A 23,516-nucleotide genomic window follows, 5' to 3' on the forward strand; every position below is an offset into this window, starting at 1 on the left:
CAAGCTGGTCAGTTGGACAGCCCGCCCTCCCCCCTCAGCTAGCCCGAAAGAACTCAGTAATCTCTCCCCATATATTATCCCAACAAAGAGCAGTTTTCCTCCTCCGCCCCGCTCTTCTCTTCTCTTCTCTTTTCTTTCTTTCTCTTTTCTTTCCTTCTCTTTTCTCCTCTCTCTCTCTCTCTCTCTCTCTCTCTCTCTCTCTCTCTCTTCCCCACTCATTCCCTCTTCTCTTTTCCACTGATCACTCGCCCTCCACGCCCCCCACACCCTCCACTGCTCCCTCCCTCCCTCTCTCTCCCCTCCCCTTCCCCCTCCCTACACATGAGACTCTGCTGATTTTCTCTCTCTCTCTCTGTCTCTCTGTCTCTCTGTCTCTCTATCTCTATCTTTCCTCCTCGCCTGCTCACCTGCTCGCCTGCTCGCCTTCTCGCCTTCTTCCCCTTCTTGCTTATTCCTAATCGCCAGTCGCCCGCAGAGGACAAGGAAATATAATGGTCAAGTCTGCGTCCTCGACACCCTACTGCTTCGTCAGTGGCCAGACCGATAAATCTAAGGTTGCCTCATCGTACGTAAAAATTATCCTGGTATCCCCGGATAAATGTCGATAGCTGCCTCGTCAAAACCTTCGCATCCATTTATGGCACCCTCCCTTCGCCCTGCAAATCACACCCATGGCATGACCCGAGCACGAATGACGCCCACACTCTGTTCCCCTCGCTAACAACACCGCCCCCCTTCCTTCCCTTCTAGATCGAAATATGTCCTCACCCTCCGCCAACAGCCACAGCGCGCAAAGGTCTGTGGGATGAAGGAGCGCGACCGTCGCCCCATCGACCCGCCCCCCATTGTCCAGATCAAGCTGGCTGACCCTGCCTCCGACAGAAACAAGTATGTCCTCCTCCGGTTCAATGCCAGCCCAGAGGGCCGAGTGCCGAATGCTGAATGCCAAGTCACGTCTCCTAACGTCCTTTTTTCCTTTTCTCTCGTTCTCTCTTCATTTCCTTGGATCAACAGGGACTATCTCCAAAGCCCGTATCTCTTCATGTGTTGCAATCTCGTCCATGCCGACGATCCCTTGGGCGAGATCGTCGCCCCTGCACACCGCGCCCTCGCCGGCACCGTCGTCTCCTCCCTCAACCGCCTCAAGGACGTCGACAACTCCGACGGCGGCTTCTTCGTCTTTGGCGACATGTCCGTCCGCATCGAGGGCCGCTTCTCTCTGCGGATGACGCTCTTTGAGCTCATTGAGGGCCAGGTCGTCCACGTCATGACCACCGTCTCCAACCCCTTCACGGTCTACTCCTCCAAGACCTTCCCCGGCATGTCCGAATCCACCTTCCTGTCCAGGAGCTTCTCAGATCAGGGCGTCCGCATCCGCATCCGCAAGGACCACCACGTCAAGCCCAAGAAGCCCATCGCCAGCGACACCGTCGATGGCTCCATGCACAGCCCCCCCTCCTCATGCCACGAGGCCGAGCATAGCGACAACGACATGGACATACACCACCAGGCCAAGCGGTCCCGGCCTTCGGTCCATGCCTGCGACGATGCTGCATACCCCGTGCAGGGCCATGCGAGCACGCACCATGTGGCCATTGCCGCACGCCCCAAACATACAGAGGCGCGCTACTCCTTGTCAGAGCCCGTCGACCGCAGCCCTCCTTCCTCGCCACACACACATCTGGCTCAGGATCCGGCACCCTCTCGTCCTCGTCACAACCCCTACGCACCTGAGGAGGCCCCTAGACGCTTCGGCGGTTGCTCCTCTTCAGAGCAGCACCCATACTACAGTAGCCCTAGCAGGCCTCCGTACTATGACAGCCAACCGTACTACCGTCATGAACACGGTTATCATCCTCACCCGAGCTACTGCTCCGGCAGTCCAAGGCAACACCCGTACTCTCTAGAGCACCACCGTCGCCTCTCCTCCACTGCCGGACCGGGTTACCCTCACCACCACCCTTCCCACGAGTATGGCTACTATTCGGAGGGATCTTCTTCCTCCTATGCCTATGCTCCGTCTTATCCAATGGGCGCTGCTCATTCGTCTTCTCCCTCTTCCTCACCTTCCTCGTCTGTACATAACTTTCCTCGTCATCCTCACTGCCACTCGTCTGTCCCTCCTCATCCTTATTCACTCGTGCATGCTGGCCGTCACGGGTTTCCGACTGCGTTGTTGAACGATCAAGAAATGGAGTTGGCCCCCGCTCCTGGTCCCCCAAGCCATGGTCATAGTCATGCTCACCATCCTCAAGGGCTCTGTCACAGCCGTACGCCATCCATGTCTTCCCAGCACAGTGACGGCAACTTTTCGCCGCCTCACCCTTTCTCGCCTTCTGAATCCGCACAGCAGCACCCACATGGTCAAGACGCCACCGCCACCGCCACTGCTGCGGCTGCGGCTGCTCGGGGAGAGTCGCCTATGATGATGTCGCCGCACATGGCAGCTTTGCCGTCGATCCTTCCCTCTTTGTCTAGGGCAGTTCATGGAGGTGAGAAGATCCAGTTGCCACCGATCCACACGCTCTCGACACACTCTCCAACTGTGGCGTCTGCGTCTGTTCACCATCATTCGGAAGCACAGTACCACTCGTATGGACGCTCATAAGCATTCATCCTCATAGAAATCTAATAAAAGAAAAAAAGAAAGAAAAACATGGATGTGTGAATGAGCATTCACTAGTAGTCTATTGGGCTTCATATATGCGAAAGAGAATGTGTTTTTGGTGTTGCAGACAGATGGGCTGAAAGCAGCGGCCTCTCGGACATTTTGTGTAAGCGGAACCATTGTGTCGCACAAGATTTAACTTTTAACGACAGGGTCGCGCGCCCCAAAGGATCTCGCGTCGTTTTTGCTTTTTGGTCATATAGAGTGGAGTGCATTTTGACCTCCAAGGCACCGACCGCTTCATTATGGCGCCTGAGGCCAGAAACGTCCCAAGTAGCGCGCGCAATAAGCTCATGTATAGACCCCGCCAACGATAATTGGATTGTACGTGACAAAAAAGACGCTCCCCCCAATACGAATGTTATCCCCCGTATACCCTTACGTAAGTTTTCTCCGGCCGTCTCTACCGGAAATGTCTCCAGATATTTTTGGCGCTCTGTTCGTTGCAAACTCATGGATGGTTTTGATAAGGGTCGCGGAGAAGTATGCGAATCCCTTGGCCTGGTTGGAGCTTATCGAGTGGAAGGAGGTTTGCTTGTGCGTTACCGCAAAATTTTTGGAGACTGTATGCCATGAGGTGTTGTGATCTTGATGCAGTTTTTTTAAGGAAAATGATGGCGGATGATCAATGTGGATGTTTGGGACGTACCCGACAACTCCTCTTCTGTCATTATCGACAAAGAAACAGCTCGCATGATCAAGACCAGTCGACACTCATTGATGGAAACTTGCATGAATTGGTTTGATTGAATTCCAATAAAGTCACGCACTTGACTTTGGTCATATTCCAAAATTATGAGTCACCATCACAGCTAAATAACTCTACATCCTCCATCCCTACCTTCCTTCATCCATCCTCTCATCAAGCAAGATCGCTACAGGAAGACAAACCCCCCCCCTCCTCCCTCATCACCGCCCTCTGGACACGAATCAGGACCGTCGGAAGTTGCCTTATATGAACCTTCGCCAAGCTGTTCCAGAGGATGCGCCCGTGCTCGCCGAGCTGGGCGCCCTCACGTTCACCCACACTTTTGGGCACATGTACACGCCCAAAGACCTGCAGGATTTCCTTACGACCACTTACACACTTGAGCAACATCTCAACCCGTTAACTGATTCCCGTGAATCGTTTTGGTTGCTGGAAGACGACAATTGTCAGGCCCTGGCTTTCGGATGGGCCGGAGCGTGCAAGCTGCCTGTGCCTAACCTCGAATCCACCGCTGGCGAGATCAAACGCCTCTATGTGCACCCGGACCACCAAGGCAAGAATCTTGGCAGTCGTATACTCAAGAAAATGTTAGCCTGGCTGGAAGATGAGGGGTTCGGTCCCCTGTATATTGGTGTCTGGTCTGAGAACTATGGCGCACAACGCTTGTATGCCCGCTATGGCTTCGAGAAAGTCTGTGAGTATGAATTCGCGGTCGGCAACCACCGCGATCGCGAATTCATTTTCAAGCGTGCTTGATATTGTAGAATACGATCAAAAATAACAAACCAAATATCCAAATATAAAACAGAAGGTCCTTGCTTCCGATGACCTCAAGATCATATTCTACAGCTCGCAGACCGCAAAGATCAACGACGCGATCGAGAACATCTTTAACGGATGAAACGACAACATCTTCAACAGCAAGGAGGCAAAGGGTGGAGGAGTGTAAGACTTGTGGGTGAAGGAGAGACTAACGAGGGTGGAAACGAAGGGAGGCGAGTGAACAAGGTGAGTGAACAAAGACGAATGGATGAAGATAATTGTTTATTGACTAGACTGCTGTGAGTATATGAACTGGGGGCTCTACTACATAATCTATGCTGTCTTATATACATCAGAGAAATAAAGGTCCTGATTAGTAATCCATGGTTCAAAACGTTTCTCAATGCTGCCTTTGCTCATCTTTACACTTCATGGAGCTTTCTGTGATGAGGGCGAAGCTGATTCATTCTTAGACGCGTCTAGCGTCACATGACAGCACTAATCAGCATAGACTATCCAGGGGAATAAATTCCAGACCAGCGTTTGCTTTACGACTGTAAAGTAGTCTAGTTACTAATATCCAAATACGTATTGTTTTCATCGGCTGGTAGCCTCTCATTTTTCGCCAATACTCTCCACCCTCAGATAAAATAAGCAATCTCTCCCTTGTGGCCCAATGTGTTGACTGTCTGTGTCTAGCCTACCTTCTTCTCGTTAATCTCAGTCTCAGATCTCATTCTCATTTCCACATCGCAGAGCGCACACTTTCACTCGACACTTGCCTCCCAAACAACACCTTTTTCAACATGTCAAATACCAGCAATTCTTTCCACAAGGGTATGGGCTCAGTGAAAGAGTCCCTTGGGAAAGCTGTCGGAGCAGAACAGATGACCGCCGAGAAGGCTCAGGCGGACACTCGCTCGCACGCCCAGAAGGTTGGCCAGCGGTCCCAAGGTTACGGTGACAACATCGCTGGTAGAGCCAAAGCCACCGATGGAGTCGCGACCGGCGACAAGTTGATGTAAGCTGAGCATCACCTGCGTGGTGCTGGCAACTATTTCCAGAACCCATTGTGAATTTCTGACCGGATCAACGAACGCATCATTTCCCGCTCTTTGCGCCCCTATGAGAAAAGGAAGAATAAAAGAGACCAGGGTCGATGCGCGCTTAAAGCCCCACTCTTGCAGTCCTGTGAGAAAAAACGTAAAGGAAAAAAAGAAGACAAAGATCAATGCACTCATAGTTTCCCGCTCTTGCACCCTGTGGAACTGAATAATATTCGTGGACATGAATATTTGACTCCCTGAATAATTCTCATTCACCCAATCAATGATGGATGTTACATTGCATCATATATGGCTCGTAATAACATAAACAACGTTGACGCGTCTGCCCCCCAAGTGTAACCCTATTCCCATTTGCACCCCAGCACCCAACCTTCAACCGAACAGGTTCAGCATCAGCAACAGCAGCCTCATCAGCAGCGGCAATACCATCAACAGCGACATCAAAACTCATTCCGGCGATTTCGCCAACAACCACTTCAACAGCAACAGCAACAGCAACAGTCCCTTCTCTCCTAGCCCTTTTTCGACCTCATCGCCAGAACTTGCCCATCAAGATCAATCGCCATCCTCTCCAACGCACTCCTCGCATTCCGTTCCTTACACCTTACCAAACATGACCAAGCGTGATCGCCAAGGTCCGCCACGACCGCTGGCTTTTGTGTTACCGTCTCCGTCCCGAGAATCCTCGGTGCTGTCTGCAAGGACGTCTGAGAGATTAAACACTGCCGAAGCAGAGTCGTCGACAACAGTGGGAAAGAAGTCATTTTGGACCACACCGGGGATGGCAACGTTTATTGACTGGATAACCGACCCACAGCACTATACACGGCTACACAGCAAATATTCAATATCTGGTCAAAAAATAAAGGATTTGCGGAAAGAGATCGCCAAATACGTGAACGACGCGCACGCGCATGAGAATCTCGCATGGACTGATGAGCAGGTCAAATCGAAGCTCCAATATGTCAAGCAGAAGTACAAGGAAGTCAAGAACATGTCATTGACCGGTGAAGGAGTCACTGGACCAGAAGAGAGCGATATACTTCGTGCGAGGCAGGAGAAGGTATGTCCGCCCTTTGAAAGGCTTGATGCTGTCATGAGCTCGAGTTTTTCTGCCAGCCCCGCGTCATATCGGCAGTCGACGGCGATGTTGGACGACAAAGTCGACGCGTCCGACTCTGAAGGCTATCTCAGCGAGATTGAAGAGTCTGAGGACAACGACGATATCATTTCCGTCTCAAGTACGTAAGCGTGCAGTCCTCCTGTAATTGAAAATATAACGACTTCAAAACAGCATCCTAATCTGAGTCCTTATCTATAGCCTTTACGGTCTCTCAGGCGAACGGAACCAAGGAGGGACCCCCTAAGAAGCGTCAAAGGGTTAACAACACCAATGAGGCAGCGGCCATCCCAGCGTCAATGCACGAGATGAAGGAAACCGCGGATAGGCAAACGTGGAGTCAAGAAAAGCAAAGGCGCGAACTCCGACAACGGGAGCAAGTGATCGAGCAACGCAAATGGCAGCTCATAGAGAGAATGCTGCGAATTGAGGCGGAGGCGAGACAACGTCTTGAAGCAGAGCTCGTGGCCAAGAAGGAGCAATTCAACAAGGAAATAGCGGACGAAAAGGCGCTGTTCAAAAAAGAGATGGCAGAGGATAAGGCGCTGTTCAAGAAAGACATGACAGAGGAGAAGGTGGCTTTCAAAAAAGACATGGCAGAGGGGAAGGAAGAGATTAGGAAGGAGAGATTGCAGTTGGAGCAGAAGAGAGAACGCTACTACGAATTGCTTGCCGAGAACAGGACTTTGAAGAAGGAACTGGAGATGAGAGCAATGAAAGTCTCGCAGACGTAATGAGGGATAAAAAAGAATGAATGGTTTATTGCTGTTGCTGTTGCCTTTGGCGCTTGTATTTTCCCTATTCTAAATCGGTTCCTGAGTACCTACGTCTTCAGTCTGTCCCTCTTTGCCCTACCGTTGTGCCTCTCGAGATCATCATGGCAACCTCCCATATCTACCATAGCTGGAACGTCGTCATTCTCGGCTTGTGACGGTCCATCACCTGCAAACACATTCCAGTTGTCATCGACAATATCGTACTCATCCTCGTCAGGATTCATGAGTGCAAAAATTATGCAGAATAAAGCAAGCCATGATCCAACTGGATGCCCTGGAAATATCCCGTTTCTTCCTCACCTTGACCGGCCAAGTCTCTAGAGCGATTGCCATTTCAGCTTAAGCTAGCCAGAAGCAAGCATGCTCGACCTTGACTCGCGCAGATCCATGAAGAATGTTGAAACGTCAACTTCATCTTGTGTCGAGGTTTGCGACCTTGTATCGCGGGGAGAATCACAACGGAAGTCAATGCGTAGGCGGCATCGCCCAGCAGAGAGACCGCCTGCCGCGAAAAAACATGAGCTCCCACTTTGGTGTGGAGAACAGTACGTCGGGTATGCGAGGAAATCGTGTATGGATCCAATGCAGCTAGTCTTAGCGAAAGTGAAGCGACCTTTTGTGGCCACAGACAGCCGCACATCCCATGGCGTGGATACTCTTTCTAGTGTTCTACGAGATTGTGCCAAACAGCGATTATTCGTTGTTCTTTTGGTCACACAAGTAACTAATAGACTTCTTTATGCGAAAATATTTATTCAAGCAGCAAAATGGCAAGAATAAAAATATCCGGAATGATGATAGACAGAGGGAGGGTCCAGTACGCAAAACGAAGAAAGGAATATTCCCAGCACCTCACAAACCCTTCAGTCCATGAGTGTACTTGTTCCTATCTTTTGACACGTCTTTTTTTTTTTTTTTTTCTTTTTTTCTGTGGGATGTTTCTGATATATTCCTTTACGCCATCCAATGTCGCCTTCTTCCATAGCGTGTCCTTACTCTCCTTGAGATGACCACAAGGTACTCGTAACTCAGGGATGCCAAGGGAAAAGAGCAAGCAGATATCCCCTGTGCAAGACTCTCTTTCGAAAACTCCACATCACAAGTCAGGGTTACCCTGGCAGCTTTGTCCTGCATCAGATGGGGAGCGAAATGGGAAAATCCGAGCCTCTGTCCAAGCGAGTTCCTCTTTACTCGCGAGTGACTAGTGGGATAAGAAAAAGCGCTGTGTACCAAAGCGACCGACGGCGGAGCGTCGCAGGTATCGCACTGCGCTTATCTGGGCAAATTTATTTATTCGGGCAATGCCTTTCATGTCTTGTCTACGAGAACAACATACGACAAATAGCACAGCCACCACGGTCATCATCATCGTTGCCGCCACAGGGTCCATTCCTCAGTCGGACCATGGAGCCGCTTGCATTGGGCGCAGCAGTTGACTGGAAGCAGCAAGCCGTAGAGAGTGCAAAGCCCAAATAGCCTGTACTATAGCAGAGAGTTAATGACGAGACTATTTATTTAAGCAATACAGAAGCACCCAGCATTTGGAATGATTGACTACATGCAAATTTCCATGCTTTATTGGAGACGACAAAAAAGCGAAAACGATACATTGTAAAGTGTGTGGCAAAGTATATTCCGTAAAATATAGGGCGAAAAAAGCGCTTTAACGGTTGGACTTGGCAACACGCTCCAACTCATCCTTCTTCTTGATGGCATAGGAGTTGGAGGAGCCCTTAGCGGCGTTGATGAGCTCATCAGCGAGGCACTCAGCAATGGACTTGACGTTGCGGAAAGCAGACTCACGGGTCTAAAAGTGACAAAATCAGAACAAAAAGCAATTGAACGTTAGTAACCGTAAGGGGCGAAACCTCTTACACTGGTCTCTAATAAGATGCGTGTGTTCCGTTTTTTTTTTTTTTTTTTTTTTTGGTTCATTGCCCACTCGACTCTCTTTTTTCAACGCCAGTGATAACAGGACCATGGCGCACAGTGCAACGGGATCAATGGATTTCAGACGAAATGTAGCGAGCCGCATTGGAGAACAGTCCGTAAATACAGAGTCAAGACCATCACGATTCCATGCAAGTACACAATGTGTCCAGTTGCAAATAGATTGATGCATCCCTGAAATACAGACTCCTGACCAAAGCCACGCGCCCACTTCCACCGACGAGCCATGAACCCATATAGTTGTACTGCACTGGTACTTGATGCCACTGTTGTTGAGCCAGAGTCGCCGTGTGAACTTGAACAGAAAGAAAAAAAAGAAAAGAAATTGACACTTACTCCGATGGTCAACAAGGAGATGGCCTGGTTGACGCGGCGAAGAGGGGAGACATCGACGGCCTGGCGACGGACGGTACCGGCGGAACCGATACGGGTGGAGTCTTCACGGGGACCGGTGTTGATGATGGCATCGACGAGGACCTGGATGGGGTTCTGGTCAGAGAGCAAGTGGATGATCTCGAAAGCGTGCTTGACAATGCGGACAGCCATGAGCTTCTTTCCGTTGTTGCGACCGTGCATCATCAAGGAGTTGGTGAGACGCTCAACGACGGGGCACTGGGCCTTGCGGAAACGCTTGGAGGCGAAGCGACCAGCGGTGTGGGGCAAGTAGACGGGAGCCTTGACCTGGATGTAGTCAATCAAGGAGATATCCTTGACCTCAACATCATCGTAGGACCACTTGTTGAAGAGGCGGACAGCGCCATCGGTCTCAATGCCAGCGGGAAGAGCAAGGTTAGCCATTTCTAGGTGTTTGAGAAACGTCGCAAAAAAGATCACAACAAAAGGGCGTTAGAGGGCTGATTCAAGTGTGGCATGCTGACGACAGACGACTCCTTGCTCCCATCCCAGTCCAGTCCGGTCCAGTCCTGGCCCGTTGAAGGGTAGAGCAATTTGATGGCAAAGTAGCGACAAGACACGATCAGGGTCGAGATCCGTCCTTGCTTCCATTGACTTTTGGCCACTGACGGTGTGAGATGAGTGATCCAGCCGAAATGGTATCACTGTACATGTGGATACGAGCGATGGTATGCATTGTTGCTAATCCGACTGCAGTGGTGCGAGATTGGCGGATAGATGGACCACGAGGTTGGATGGATGGCTCACTCCAGATATCCGGATAGGTGGATGCGCACAAGTTTGACTAGTCAATTACCGAAAGTGAAAGTAAGAGGAGGAGCTATACGATTCTAGCGGTCGATTCAAAGAAATACATCCAGTGACAAGCCACATTCCAAGGACTCTGCTCTCGGTCTTGTTGGGTTATATTTTTTTTCGTTGACCTCCTTGGGCTTGAAGCGCACCTTTCCTTGCAACCTTTACCCTTAAGCCTAGCGTGTAAGTAGTCATGGCCATTTACGACAAACTGTGGGGGAACAAGAGCGTGCATGGCATCAGCAAGTCGGCAAGGTTGCATCTTGTTGTAATTAACAAGACGAATCGTTGGCGACAGTTTGAGTCGGAATCAGTAAAGAGCATATCTCTGGCTGGTTTGACTTGCATGGTCCGGATTCAACGCCCGAGCTTTATGTTGCTGCACAGCGACAAGAAGAGCGGTCCTTGTCCCCCTTTCTGACTAGGATGCAGGCGGTTGTTGAACTTGTTGAACTGCCATGAAATGTTTTGGGATAATAGGTCATGTACAGCGCAGTTGACTAATCTTGGTCTTGTACATGTGGTCTTAGGCTTTTCTGCAACGAGCTTTGCCCCAATTTCCTTGAACACATAGCGCTTTCAGGACTTTGACTTTATCACGCCTACAACCATCATTTGAGAGGCCCGCGGTGTCTTGATATGGAAAATCAGGCATCAACCATAAAGAAGCGAAAGAACAGTGAAGAGGCGTTGCATGCCGGTTTCAAGAAGGCTCTCGTGTCTCCTGCAGGCGAAGCTGACGTCTTCGATATTCTTGAATCCAAAGAAATCATCGCTGAGCGCACAGCCCATTCCAACCAGGACGACACTGCAACGGCGAAACACCACGGGTCCATCTCAGATCTTTCCTTGGACCATGCAACGGCAGCCAGCACCTCTGCGGCGGATGCGGCCAGTGCAGCAATTACGACCACGATGGCGGATCTTTTGGCAAAGGCTGGAGATAGCTCCAGCATGGCGGCGCAATCAAACCAGCCGAACCAACACGGCGATCAACAACAACCACAACCACAACAGCAGCAGCACAGCATTGAAGGAGTAAGCGCGGAGATCCTGAAAATGCAACAACAGCTTCAGCAACAGATTCCACTGAATCCTTCCATCTCGGATATACGGATGCTGATTGAAGAAAGTCTGAAAAACAATCTGGGCTCCAGCAATAAGGGTGATACCGGTACCGTTGAGCAGCAGCGCTCACCAGAGCAGCAGCAACAGCAACAGAGTACTAACTCGTCCAATTCGGCCACTGTCAATGCTACCAGTATTCTCATGAACCTGGGCGACCCATCGATTTTAGCGACATTGAAACCGACCATCAATCTCCCCGGGGAGGCCATTCAGAGCCATGATAGCAAGGAGTCGAGTTCCGGCAGCCAAAACAATACCAGTAACAACAATAACAGCGACACCACTACTGCCAGCACTTCCCCTTCTGGTGCGGATTCTCCGGCGCCAAAGAACGATCCAGGCGCGGTTACGAGCAACAATCCATTGCACACCAAATGGCTCATGGCCACAGCGCTCAAGGAAAAACGTAAATTCCTAATCAACTATGCAGTTTTTTTTATTATTATCGGATTTACATACATTTGGACATATCGAGCATTCAGCTAACCGTTTATGATTCTTCTCTTCAGGTATTGCATACAAAACGGGGACATTTAGTTCGCATGAGGACGAGTTGATCCGGCAGACGATTACAGACTACGTGGCTCGCAATAACATGGCAGAGGATGCCATTCAGCGTTGGTTCGAAAACGGAAACGGTCGCGGACGTTTTGAAAAGAATGACCTGAAGGCTTTGTGGGTCGAAATTGGTAATGAGTCATTCTCTTTACTTATTGGTGCCCACCATGTCTTTCAGCTCATATCAGTAATGCTTATTTCACTACCATATTATCACTTTTCGAAATAGCCGTGCGCCTGCAAACTCGGCCTTTGCTTAACATCTATCTGCATGTTCGTCGTATGTTCCATCCACAAAATAACGTCGGCGCGTGGAGCAAGGAGGACGATCAAAAACTCATTGCGCTCTACGCCAAGCACAAGGGTCAGTGGACGACCATCGGAAATGAACTCGGACGCATGGCTGACAGCTGCCGTGATCGATACCGCAATCATTTGAAGGATCAGAGCACGATGGTGACAGGGCCTTGGCAGCCTCACGAGGACGAAAAGCTGCTAACGATTATGCAGGATTTGGCGCTCCAGCAAGGCAAGGCCAACATCTTGGACTCTAGCCCGATGTGGACCCTGATTTCCGAACGCATGGAGGGCACCAGAACAAGACATCAATGCCGGCATCGGTACTCCCAGACGCTGCAGCCACGTCTTGAGCGAGGAGAATGGACAGCTCCTAGCTCCGCTGCTGCGGCGGCGGCAGCGGCTGTTGCGGCCAATGCAGCTGTTGCGGCCAATGTGTCTTCTTCGACATCTCCCTCGAAACAGCACCAGCATGAACAAGATCCAGAACGGCCAGCGTCGCTTCAGATCCATAATAACCTCGGCCTCGGCATGAGCTCTAACTCCGATGACAGCAAGTCAGTAGCGGCAACACAGGACGTTCTCATGCTGGCTGCCGCTTTACAAGGCGTTCTCCCAACGAACAGTAACGATAATATGATCTGGACACAGGCCATATCAAGCAGCATGGAGAGTGCAGAGCATAGCAACTTGCACGGGTCCACAGAGAGTCATCTCGTAGATCCTGCTCATACTAACGATCACCACGACGATTTTGACGCGGTCGCCTTTGCAGCCTCGCTGCCGATCCCGTCCATTGTACCCAAGGCACCCAAGGGTCCCATCCGTCGCCGCAGCGGCCTTCAACAGCAGCTGGACGTGCTCAGGATGATCCAAGAGGACGGTTACACAGACCATACGGATATCAGGTGGGCCGACATTGCACAGCGTCTCCGAGACAGAGTGGAGGAAGCAAATGCGATTCAGCTGGCCAGGATCATTCAGACGCACGACCGACTTGATTCCAAGAAGCAGCAACACCTCCAACATGGCGATAGCGCGGCTGCTGCCACTGCTGCTGCCTCTGCAGCTATGGCAGCCGCTGTTTCTGCGGCTCAGGCGGAGGCTGTGGCGAGTCTGCAGCGTGTACCCGCAGCGAACCAGATTGCAAGGACATTCATGTCGTCGAGATGCAAGTTTGAGGGATACAAGGAAATGACGCTGCAACAGGTGATCATACCGATGATGAAGGATGTTGAACGAAGGATTCAACAGCGGCGGGGCGGATCCAATTCTCGAACAAAGAGTAGCCCTGGATCAACTAACGATTCTGAAGAAGGGTCCTCGCCGAGATTCGGATTGCATTCTCCACACACATCCAGCGCTACCCTCCAGCAGCAAGAGATCAATAACGCGGCTCAACAGGCCGCCATTGCAGCATTGTCGGCCCAGTTCCCGTACCTTTTGCAATATCAGCAGCAGCAGCAGCAGCAGCAGCAGCAGCAACAGCAACAGCAACAGCAACAGTCTACTTTGGGGCAGGCGCCTGCAGATGCGCCCACCACGTCTTCGTCACTGTCATCGCAGCAGACTACCGCACACGTGCCGAGATCTAAGGGAACTGGACGTTATGCGGAGAGTTATCACCGGGCAGTAGACTCTGATTCGACTTCAGCTCCCTTTGATCTGGAGCAACAGATGCAGCGTCAGCAGGAAATGGAGCAGCAGCAGCACAACCGCGACCTGGCAGAGCAAATGCTTAACGTTGCTTTTTCCACCTCGGAGATCAACAACATGTTTGAGTCGCTGGCGGCACTCTCGTCTGCGACATCGTCGTCTGAGGACTATTCGTTGCTGGATGCAGCGAGGAAACAGAAGCAGGCGACGCGAAGGGTCTTGGATGCGCTCAAGTCGAGCCAATTCGCACCAGAATCCAGTGAGGACGATGACAGCAGGAGCGTTGGGCAAGACGATATTTAGTGCTTATACAAGTCGATTCCCTTCTTTTACGAGTAACACAATATCTGCCAGAAACCATAGAACAGAAAAATGCATTGTCACTTTTATTTTTATTTTTTTTCTGCATATCGGCAATAAAAAGAATGAGAAAAAACAAAGTCGCTGAAGTCGCTGTTCATTGCTTAGCAGCACCGCTTAGGGTGTCCCTTACCCCGACGGGCTTGCAATTGAGATCCAGCCCCAGCCAGACCCTACTTGGTCCAGGGACCGTGGCAGATTGCCAGTCACCTTGGGAATGCAGCTCAAGGGTGACTCAAACGAACTCACGGTAGATAAACATTCACTTTTATTACAGGCCCCTCCTTGCCTCCACCTTTCCACACTCCTTCACCTCTCCTCTCCTTTTTACATACCCCCTGTACAATGACATCCAGCACATTTTCTGTCAAGAGCATCGTTCGCCCTAATATCTTGGCATTGAAGCCCTATCGCTGTGCTCGCGATGACTACTCCTCTGGAGTCCTGCTCGATGCCAATGAAAATGCCTATGGTCCAGCCCTGAACCCGTCCTCAGAGGCTGCAGCCTCTAGCTCAGGACTCGACATCAACCGGTACCCTGATCCCCACCAGCACGACCTCAAGAACCTCATTGCAAAGTTCAGGGATGTTCCAGGCCCTGAACACTTCTTCCTCGGTGTCGGCAGCGACGAAGTGATCGACATGATCTTCCGTGTCTTTTGTGTTCCCGGCAAGGATGCGGTCCTAATCACTCCCCCGACCTACGGCATGTACTCTGTCTGCGCCCAGATTAACGATGTCGAGGTCCACAAGGCTACCTTGACCCTTGATGGACAGTTCCAATTGAATATGGAAGAGGTTCGTCTACAAAATAGAATGAAGTCGCAGATCGAAATACAATCGTACCTTAGTGAAGTGTGGCTAACATTTTTTTTCACCATATTTAGATTGAGAAGCAGATCAACGAGCATCCTAATATCAAGGTCATTTTCTTGTGCAGTCCAGGAAACCCAACCGGCTCGGCTTTGACCCACGAGAGCATTCGACGTGTGCTGACTTTGCCAAACTACAAGGGAATTGTCGCCGTGGATGAGGCATACGTTGATTTTATTGATGCCAGCAAGGAGGGAACGACAGCCACCTGGGTCAAGGAATACCCGAACCTCATTGTCATGCAGACCATGAGTAAGAGTTTCGGATTGGCTGGCGTGAGGTTAGAACGATTGATATGAGGTTGTTTTTTTTGTGTTAGAAGCAAGGAATGAAATGGTGTGCCTGGTTTACTGACAATATCTCCTCTTGCTTGAACTCTAATAGACTGGGAGTTGCTATCACCACACCCGAGATTGCATCGTACATGAACGCCACCAAGGCACCATACAACATCGCGAGCACTACCTCAAGAGTGGCACAGGAAGCTCTTCAGCCTAAGGGATTGGATATTCTTCACAAGCACATTTCAGTTATGGTTGAGGAGAGAAACCGGCTTTTGGAGGCATTCAAGTCAATCCCTGGTCTGGGTCGTGTCCTGGGCACGAACGACGCCAACTTTGTGTTGGTGGAGGTGCTAGACAAGGAGAGCGGAAAGCCATCGAACGATCGTGCCCACAAGGTCTACGCGGACATGGCCAGTCGACAGGGACTGGTTGTCCGTTTCCGTGGCACAGAGATTGGGTGCGAGGGCTGTCTACGCATCACAGTCGGAACGCCAGAGGAGAACGACGTTGTGATCCAGCGCTTGACCGAGCAACTTGCAGCATAGAGACATCCCTACATCCCTAGAGAAAAACCAAGAAATACAGATCATCTTTTTTTACCTGCAGAAGGTCTGTCCACACTCCCACATTTTCTGAGCTCCTGCACTATCTGAGCACTCACGTCATAGACCAAACCGAACCATGCAGTCATTTCTCGTCAGCTTTGCCTTTGAAGTGGTCACTTCGGAACCATTCCCCAACAACAATGGAAGGTTGTATGGCATCTATTGACTGGGAAATATGTCCCTGATGACCACGATTGTGAGCAGTCCTCGGGACCTGGGCCGAGGTCGGTGCTTGTTTATTCGGAAAAAGGAGGTGCCAGATCAAGGGCGTACCCACGAGGCTGTCTGATGCCTTCCGGCCACATACCGGTTGATTGTTGTTGTTTACATGCTCTGCGATATAAAAACGCTATTTAGCCCAGAGTGCTTCATCGCTCAGGAACCTCTGCAATATAACGCCCTCCCTATCTATCTCTTTCTCTATCCCTTTTCTCTTGTTCTCTCCCCCTTTTCACAAAGCCCAACTGACCCTGCGACGTACCCCACCGCCCACACGCTCTGCCAACAACCTTAGTACCTAGCCATCGTTCAATTGCCCTTTTCTTTCTTAATTATCACCTTCCCGCGAGAATATATCGACTACAACACCATGGCCCATTCCTTCTTACGCACACTCCTCGCGTTAGCCACACAGACATGCCTCTTGCTGACAATCCTGACGATGGTTCCTCAGAACCAAGTTTCGGCACAGTTTGGTCTCTCAGTCCCCTGCAACAACTGTCTCGTTAGTCAAATCAGCACGCTCCCCAGCTGTGTCGGCGTCAATCTGACGGACCCTGCTCAACAGTCCACGCCCCAGTACCGGACCTGTCTCTGTGACTCGAGCTTCGACTTTAACTGGACTAAATCCTGCGGCACCAGCTGTCAGACAAACGAACTCCAGAACTTCGAGAGCAATTACCCCAACCTGCTCAAGACGGGATTGAACCTGACCTGTGTCAAGCCAACGCCCACAGCTTCGCCTACGCCAACACCAACGAACAGCGCTATGAGACAGATGTGCGACATGAAGGCGATGCTAGGATGGACCGTTGTTGTGTCGGCAGTGCTGGCTTTGTTGTCGACCCTTTAGAGGAGGGATGACCAAAAAGATGGTTGCAACCACTCTGGCAGTTTCGAGCGAGGGGCGCTCTAGCTTTCGTAATTCCACCAAGGTCTCCTACCTAATAAATTATATGGGTGTACCGTATTCACATTGGTGGGCTGTAGAAGGGAGTGAGCTATGTACTTTGTATTCTGAATAAGAGGCTGAACACAGGGGGAGCATGCGGGGAAGAGGAGAGAGAGAGAGAGAAGCGGTCAAAGCAGCGATCCGAGATAACGGCCCTTTAGTTTGATAGGGCTGCTTGTTTGTCAACGAAGGAAAGAACGTGACAATCTGGGCATCCAATGCGGCGGTATTGCTTGGCCCAGGGTAAGAGGTGGTGCGAATTGCCAAAGAAAGAAATGAAGCGAAAGAAAATGCCAAGGCTCGTACCAAGATTTCTCTTGGCCTTGGCTTGCTCTTTCGACCTCTGCTACCCTTGGGTTCTTTCCCTTAAATACCCATACTTCTCTTCTTCTTTTCCCTTATCCTTCCTCATCCATCCCTCGTTGCCGCCTCTTTCTCTCTCTCTCTCCCTCAACGCAACTTCAACACATCAGATCCAGCAAACAAACATGTTCGCCTCACTCGTCGGCCTCATCCACCAGCCCAGCATCGCTATCAGAATCCCCAATGACGACTCGACCTTCAACCCAAAGGAATACCCCAGCCTGGTCTTTGTCGCCACTGGAAAAGTCCAGGGCAAGGTCCGTCTCATCCATGGCACCGAGGACGACTCTGGTCTCGGCATGATCTCAACCCGCATTTGGGTCACAAAGGAGAGCGACAAGGACGAGGTTGCTGTTCGGACATCCTTCGACAACAAGACACACACCTTCACATTGCAGGTAAAAAAAAGCTCTCTCACACCTCAGTTATAACTACTTCATCCATCCTAGCAACCTTTTTGGACCCATCCATCAACATATTACTCATTCTGTCTTACTGTTGCATACGTGATGTCCATATCAGGGTCCAACACGCTTCAGTAGTTTCAACATCTACCATGAGACAACTATTCAGATCCCAGAGTCATCCAGATACATGGACAGCCTCCGCGTGGAGGCACCAAACTCATCGTTCTCGACCGATAAGCTGGACAACCTAACATGGAGCAGTGTACAGTCAGATCTCTCCAACTCAACTATCGCCATCCAGTCTCTGCATGCTGATACAATCAACCTCCGCACAAGCAACTCGAGTATCTCTGGAACATTTGTTGCTGGTCACATTAATTTGAACACCTCCAATGGATCCATCTCTGCAAAGCTGCTTGTTCAGGATGCACAGGATGGTCGACAATCCGCGGTAGTGACCAAGACATCGAATGCGTCGATCAACCTGCATGTGGATGCTACACCGACAAGGCAGGGACTCTTGATGGAGAACTCGACCAAGAACGGCAAGGTAGTGGTTGGGACACTCCTGGGAAGGGCATCACGGAACTCTACCATCAGCACAACAACAGTAAATGGAAAGATTGAGTTCAACCTGGATGCCTCACAGAGTGGACAGGCATTGGAAGTGATCAACAAGACGATGAACGGAAGCATCGTATCTTCGATCATGGTACCAGTACATCAAGAATTTAAGGGACACGCACGATCGTCGAACGGTTCTGTTACCGTCAACTTGGTACGCTTCATGGCGTCGATTGACTACAGTTTGTATTCGTCCTTTGTTGAAAGTCGTTCATTATTGCTAACACGAGCCCTTGTATGTGTTTGAATCGTTTTATTCTCTAGTCGGAGGCGTTCCAGGGTCACTTCGATCTGGAGACAAGCAATAGCCCCGTAGCAGTCGAAGGATCGAATCTGCAGTTTGAGCACGACAAGAAGAGTAGTAAGCGGGGCACGCATGGTCAGGGACCTAGTACGATGAAGATTGTCACGTCCAACTCTTCAGCCAACCTGCGGATCTATCCTGTAGGCGAGAGTCCTGCTACAGACAGAATGTAAATTGTTGGTCTATATGTTCCACAATAAAACAAGGTTGACAGTCAATCCCCTCCAAATATTATCTTTTTTTTTTTTTATTATCCCTTTGAGCGACGCATCTCCATCCTACTCCTGTCGCACACCCGCACATCTCATTTACCACACAAGTCATGAACCACTTCCAGCTGGAGTCGCAGGTATCGCTGCCAGGGCCCAGTCAGCCAACGCCCGTGGCTGTCTATAAGCACCTCGACACAAACATGCGCTTCGTCTTTATCGATATCCCCGGTCCGCAGGCCACCGCCACTATCATTGTCCCCACAGTTGTCAAAGACTCGCGTGGTCTTCCTCACACATTAGAGCACCGTAAGGCGCAGTAACACCAGCGGTATCATTCGGGAATGGAAAACATGGCAATCGCTGCAGAGGCATCTCTAATAGTCAACATTTGTACAATTGCCTTGGCAATAGTGGTCTTTTGCGGATCGAAAAATTACCCTAATAGAGGCTACCTCGACTCACTAGCCAACAGATGTCTTTCTACCGGAACTAATGCATATACTGTAAGCCTTTCAGACTTTTTTTTTTATTGACCCATGTTTGACCCTCTTCCCCCACACAAGAACTTGATATTGACATTTCTTAACACATTACTGAGAGTAGACAGAGGACTACACAGGATACACAATTGCAACAGCAGGACGCGATGGGATGGCCGAGATTCTACCAGTCTTCTTGGACCATGTACTCCACCCGACGCTCAGAGACGACCAGTATGTCACAGAAGTATACCATGTCGACGGCGAGGGCAAGCAGCAAGGCGTTGTATTCTCAGAGATGGCGGCCAGAGAGAACTCGGAAGCTGATCTGGTAAGGCATCGATAAGGATGTTGCTTCAAGCCCAGCACGCGATCCGGCGTCGACATGTATCTGCTGCTAACATCCGATTGTTTATGATAGCTGGATCTAGGTCTGCGGCGGCTATTGTATCCAAAATCACAAACATACTACTACGAGTGTGGAGGCTTGACGCCCGAAATTCCCAAGATGACCAACGACGATATCCGCGAATACCACAGGAAATTTTACCACCCCTCGAATATGACCATCGTTGTTGCTGGAGATAGTCTTCAGCCCGAGCGGATATTCGATACTCTGATCCAGCAGCACATCCTCACCGACAACACCGATGCGATCAATCATGGCACCACTTTTGACATTATCAAGGAAATGGACATCTCCAAGGGCCGCGAGGATGCACCAATCATGTCGAAGGATACCAAGCTGACATCAAGGACGATCTACTTTCCTTCGGCTGATGAGGATGTGGGGTCTATAGGCTACGGATGGCTGGGACCAAGCACGTTTGACATCAAGACGATGGTTGCCCTTGATATTTTGTTCCGCTTCTTGCACGAGACCTCGGCATCGCTGTTTTCACAGGCATTTGTTGAACGACGGAACCCATTAGGAAGCCACGTGGATTTCGATGTGAAGGGCTGTATCGACGCGTCGTTGCTGCTGCTGTTTTCGGGAGTACCTGTCCGCGTAAAGCCGAGTCAGGTGAAACTCAAGAACGGTGTGAACGGAGCCGCCTCTGAAGATGAAGTCGAAGACGGAAGCGAGCGGGATGATCAGGAGGAGGAGGAGGAGGAGGAGGAGGAGGAGGAAGACGACGAAGAAGACGACGAGGACGAAGGATCGGACGAAGAAGATGAGGATCAGAGTGAAGACGGGGAAACGCAGGAATCAGGATCGAAGGATGAGGATTCTGAGGATGAAAACCAGGATCTATTCGAGGCCGGATTCTATCATGGAAAGGTTTTGGAGGTTCTGAGTGACTTTGTCAACAACGGTCTATCCGATATCACGGAGATGAGTCGCGTCATCGCCAGACATCGGACGAAAATCAACGAGTCGATCGAGGACGACCCCCATGAGGCAGCGACATCTTACTTGGTCCCCGATATACTCGCTTACGCCTACTTGGAGAAGGACAAGACAAAGCCAGCGTCGATCGGTACTCGATCTAGTGTCTTCGCCATCATCGACGAACTCGAGACGGTGGGACCTCAGTTTTGGAGAGATTTAGCTCGTACCTGGCTGCTGGAGCCGCCTATGGTGGAGGTTTTCATGATCCCGGATAGTCGGTTAGGCAAGGCGCTCAAGGCGACTGTTTCGCAGAAACAGCGGGAAATCATGAATTCATTTGGCAAAGAGGGGTTGGCAAAACAAGGAGTCATGGTGGCAGAAGCTGTAGAGGCAAACAAGGTCAATATGACGCCAGAGATCATCGCTACCATGCCTCCAATTCCGGACGCATCCAAGGTTCCAACCATCCCGATCACTTCCCACTATGTTGCTGCAAAAAGTGGTCAAAAGGACGATTCAAGGCCCTTCAAGTTGGTTCAAGTGGTCGAGACAAACACGTTCTTTACGCATGTCAAGCTGTGTCTGCCTCTGGTACATCTGGACGAGGACCTCCGGCCTTATCTCGTCCTATTTCAGGAACTTGTCTTTCAGTCTTCGTGCACTATTCCCAAGTATGCAGAGGAGGGATCAGACGAAATCGTTTTTGAGCACCTGGATTATCAGTCGGTCGTGACACTCGTTGCCAATACATTTGTGTCGCATGAGGCTGCGGTTGGGTTCGGGAACGACATTTTTGCGTGCTCATGGTTGTCAGAGCTCTTCGTCCTGGCTTGTTCTGCTGAACGATCGAAATTCAAGGAGCAGTGCGAGCTTTTACTTAGAGTCTTGATGTTCACGGAATTTACGGAGGATCGCATCCTGACAGTGGCCAAGAACTTGGTGACACAAATTACGGAGCTGAAGCGCGATGGAGGAGATATGTTGGCGATGGTTAGCACTAGGATGACGACGCCTATTCGTGGATTTGAGTTGTCGACAGGATATTGCCGAAAGGCGGACACGACGCCAAAGGCTAAGATTCAACCTTCTCAACTGGAGTCTCCAACGGCAGTTCTCGGCAACGATATGGCGATCTCGGTCTTCCGTCAAGAACCGTTCTTGAAAAGGATAGTCCAGGAGTTGAAGCAAAAGACGGATCAAGTGCCGAAGATCCTTGCGAAGCTTGAGAAAATCAAACAGGCGATGCTCGGGTCCATGTCCGAGGTGATGTTGAACTCAAAAAGGAATGGGAACACGTTTGCAGCGGGCTTTGCTCAGGTCGGTGTCCCCATTGGATTCGGTACAGGACCCTTTGCAGGATCTGAGACGAGTGATCCAGTCAAGATGTTATCTGAGGTTTGGGACCAGGCACATGAACTCTACCAGGCCACTTCCGGACTGACCTTGAACAACACTGCAGCGATGGTAAACTCTAAGAAGCGGAAACCGTCTGAACCCTTCCATCAACAGCAGGACCAGCCAAGCGTACGGATATTCAAGGACGAAGTAGAGGCGACGATCAAGGCTTCGCATTTGACCCTGGATGACAAATACTCAAATCACGACACGGTGAACAGGATTTCTGGACTTCAGCCCTTTCCATTTCCCAGAACGCCTTACCGGCCCCTAGCTGCGGGTGAGGGTTCTCCGAACAGCGTCCTTATCCCGATGAAGTCCATCACGTCTTCTTATCTGGTCTCGATCGTTCCATGCGACATTGTCTATTACCCAGACTTGGCGACAGAGGAGAACCATATAGATCAATATGCAACGCTACTGCTGTGCGAGATCCTCTCCCGTAGCGAAGGACCTCTTTACTCTGCGATTCGTGGTCAGGGTTATGCATACGGATGTTCGGTCTCGGTATATCTCTGGACGGCCCAGATGGCATTCGAAGTCCGTGAGGCGATGGATCCTGTGAAGGCGTATGATGCGTTTTTGGACATTATTCGACAGATGGACACGGACTGGGAAGGCGTTGTTGGCGACCAGTTTGAAATCGAGACCGCGATGGCCTCACAGGCATACCAGACATGCATGGAAAAAGCTACCGCCGGTGGAGCACTCTCGTGGCTCCTACGTGGAGCTGTTCGGGTATGTAGTATGGTCTCTCCGCTCGATGGTTTTGGTAACGATGCATTGAAAAGCCCATGTTCTAACGCTTCTTATTCTATCCACATCATTATGTTCCTTCTTTCAATATAGGGCCACACCACCATTGAAGCCTTGACAAAGAATGGTAGCTACCTATACAAGGTCGGAGTGCCGGATCTGAAGCGTGTGTATAACAAGTACTTCAAGCAGTTCCTCAACGGTCGCCAAGGATTGACAACTGTCCTGCTAACGCCCCCTTCACCCCCAGAATCGATCAAGACTCATTTCGCACAGTACGGGATTGACTTTGAGGAGGCAGCGCTGCAGGATTTTGACATCGAACCGACGTTTGATTTTGTGGCCTCGCGCATTGTTTCTCCCACAGGGACTACCGCCCCTGGATCACCATTGTCCTCATCCTACTCGGCCTCACCCGTCCTTTAGAGCACATAGACCGTTCGATAGATT

At 50.5% G+C, this 23,516-nt stretch overlaps 9 protein-coding genes across 9 annotated transcripts; 8 read left to right on the plus strand and 1 right to left on the minus strand.

The window, feature by feature from the left end:
- Positions 1–1,042: 1,042 nt before the first annotated feature.
- Positions 1,043–1,402, plus strand: BC939DRAFT_386396 (velvet factor; the record flags this gene model as incomplete). The annotated part of the gene is made up of 1 exon (XM_051551817.1): positions 1,043–1,402. A coding segment is annotated over one exon (360 nt), but the record flags the coding sequence as incomplete, so codon positions are not given.
- Positions 1,403–3,472: 2,070 nt separating this feature from the next.
- BC939DRAFT_463552 (N-acetyltransferase GCN5) lies at positions 3,473–4,469 on the plus strand. Its single transcript, XM_051557250.1, has one exon. The coding sequence runs from the start codon at positions 3,624–3,626 to the stop codon at positions 4,131–4,133; it is 510 nt and encodes a 169-aa protein (XP_051408315.1). The 5' UTR covers positions 3,473–3,623; the 3' UTR covers positions 4,134–4,469.
- Positions 4,470–5,628: 1,159 nt separating this feature from the next.
- BC939DRAFT_463554 (uncharacterized protein) lies at positions 5,629–7,499 on the plus strand. The gene is made up of 2 exons (XM_051557251.1): positions 5,629–6,447; positions 6,528–7,499. Exons 1-2 carry the CDS (start codon positions 5,820–5,822, stop codon positions 7,058–7,060), a joined length of 1,161 nt encoding a protein of 386 aa, XP_051408316.1. The 5' UTR covers positions 5,629–5,819; the 3' UTR covers positions 7,061–7,499.
- A 1,105-nt stretch (positions 7,500–8,604) lies between these two features.
- BC939DRAFT_463556 (40S ribosomal protein S5) lies at positions 8,605–10,317 on the minus strand. Its single transcript, XM_051557252.1, has 3 exons — positions 10,263–10,317; positions 9,389–9,852; positions 8,605–8,909 (listed from the first exon to the last, which is right to left on the minus strand). Exons 2-3 carry the CDS (start codon positions 9,848–9,850, stop codon positions 8,766–8,768), a joined length of 606 nt encoding a protein of 201 aa, XP_051408317.1. The 5' UTR covers positions 9,851–9,852; positions 10,263–10,317; the 3' UTR covers positions 8,605–8,765.
- Positions 10,318–11,330: 1,013 nt separating this feature from the next.
- Positions 11,331–13,981, plus strand: BC939DRAFT_297691 (uncharacterized protein). Its single transcript, XM_051551345.1, has 5 exons — positions 11,331–11,435; positions 11,524–11,795; positions 11,899–12,078; positions 12,177–13,254; positions 13,712–13,981. The coding sequence occupies exons 2-5, from the start codon at positions 11,531–11,533 to the stop codon at positions 13,878–13,880; spliced, it is 1,692 nt and encodes a 563-aa protein (XP_051408318.1). The 5' UTR covers positions 11,331–11,435; positions 11,524–11,530; the 3' UTR covers positions 13,881–13,981.
- Positions 13,982–14,508: 527 nt separating this feature from the next.
- BC939DRAFT_463563 (histidinol-phosphate aminotransferase) lies at positions 14,509–16,022 on the plus strand. Its single transcript, XM_051557253.1, has 3 exons — positions 14,509–15,058; positions 15,148–15,413; positions 15,518–16,022. Exons 1-3 carry the CDS (start codon positions 14,606–14,608, stop codon positions 15,960–15,962), a joined length of 1,164 nt encoding a protein of 387 aa, XP_051408319.1. The 5' UTR covers positions 14,509–14,605; the 3' UTR covers positions 15,963–16,022.
- Positions 16,023–16,409: 387 nt separating this feature from the next.
- BC939DRAFT_297659 (uncharacterized protein) lies at positions 16,410–17,492 on the plus strand. Its single transcript, XM_051551344.1, has one exon. It carries the CDS (start codon positions 16,612–16,614, stop codon positions 17,092–17,094), a length of 483 nt encoding a protein of 160 aa, XP_051408320.1. The 5' UTR covers positions 16,410–16,611; the 3' UTR covers positions 17,095–17,492.
- On the plus strand, positions 17,478–19,116 carry BC939DRAFT_463567 (uncharacterized protein). The gene is made up of 3 exons (XM_051557254.1): positions 17,478–17,954; positions 18,079–18,741; positions 18,852–19,116. Exons 1-3 carry the CDS (start codon positions 17,484–17,486, stop codon positions 19,062–19,064), a joined length of 1,347 nt encoding a protein of 448 aa, XP_051408321.1. The 5' UTR covers positions 17,478–17,483; the 3' UTR covers positions 19,065–19,116.
- Positions 19,117–19,131: 15 nt separating this feature from the next.
- On the plus strand, positions 19,132–23,503 carry BC939DRAFT_297711 (uncharacterized protein). The gene is made up of 5 exons (XM_051551346.1): positions 19,132–19,409; positions 19,515–19,606; positions 19,707–19,913; positions 20,004–23,048; positions 23,160–23,503. The coding sequence occupies exons 1-5, from the start codon at positions 19,214–19,216 to the stop codon at positions 23,490–23,492; spliced, it is 3,873 nt and encodes a 1,290-aa protein (XP_051408322.1). The 5' UTR covers positions 19,132–19,213; the 3' UTR covers positions 23,493–23,503.
- Positions 23,504–23,516: the final 13 nt, after the last annotated feature.

Source organism: Gamsiella multidivaricata (genome assembly GCF_025024155.1).
Source record: "Gamsiella multidivaricata strain RSA 2152 chromosome Unknown BC939scaffold_77, whole genome shotgun sequence".
In the NCBI taxonomy this organism is placed as follows: domain Eukaryota; kingdom Fungi; phylum Mortierellomycota; class Mortierellomycetes; order Mortierellales; family Mortierellaceae; genus Gamsiella; species Gamsiella multidivaricata.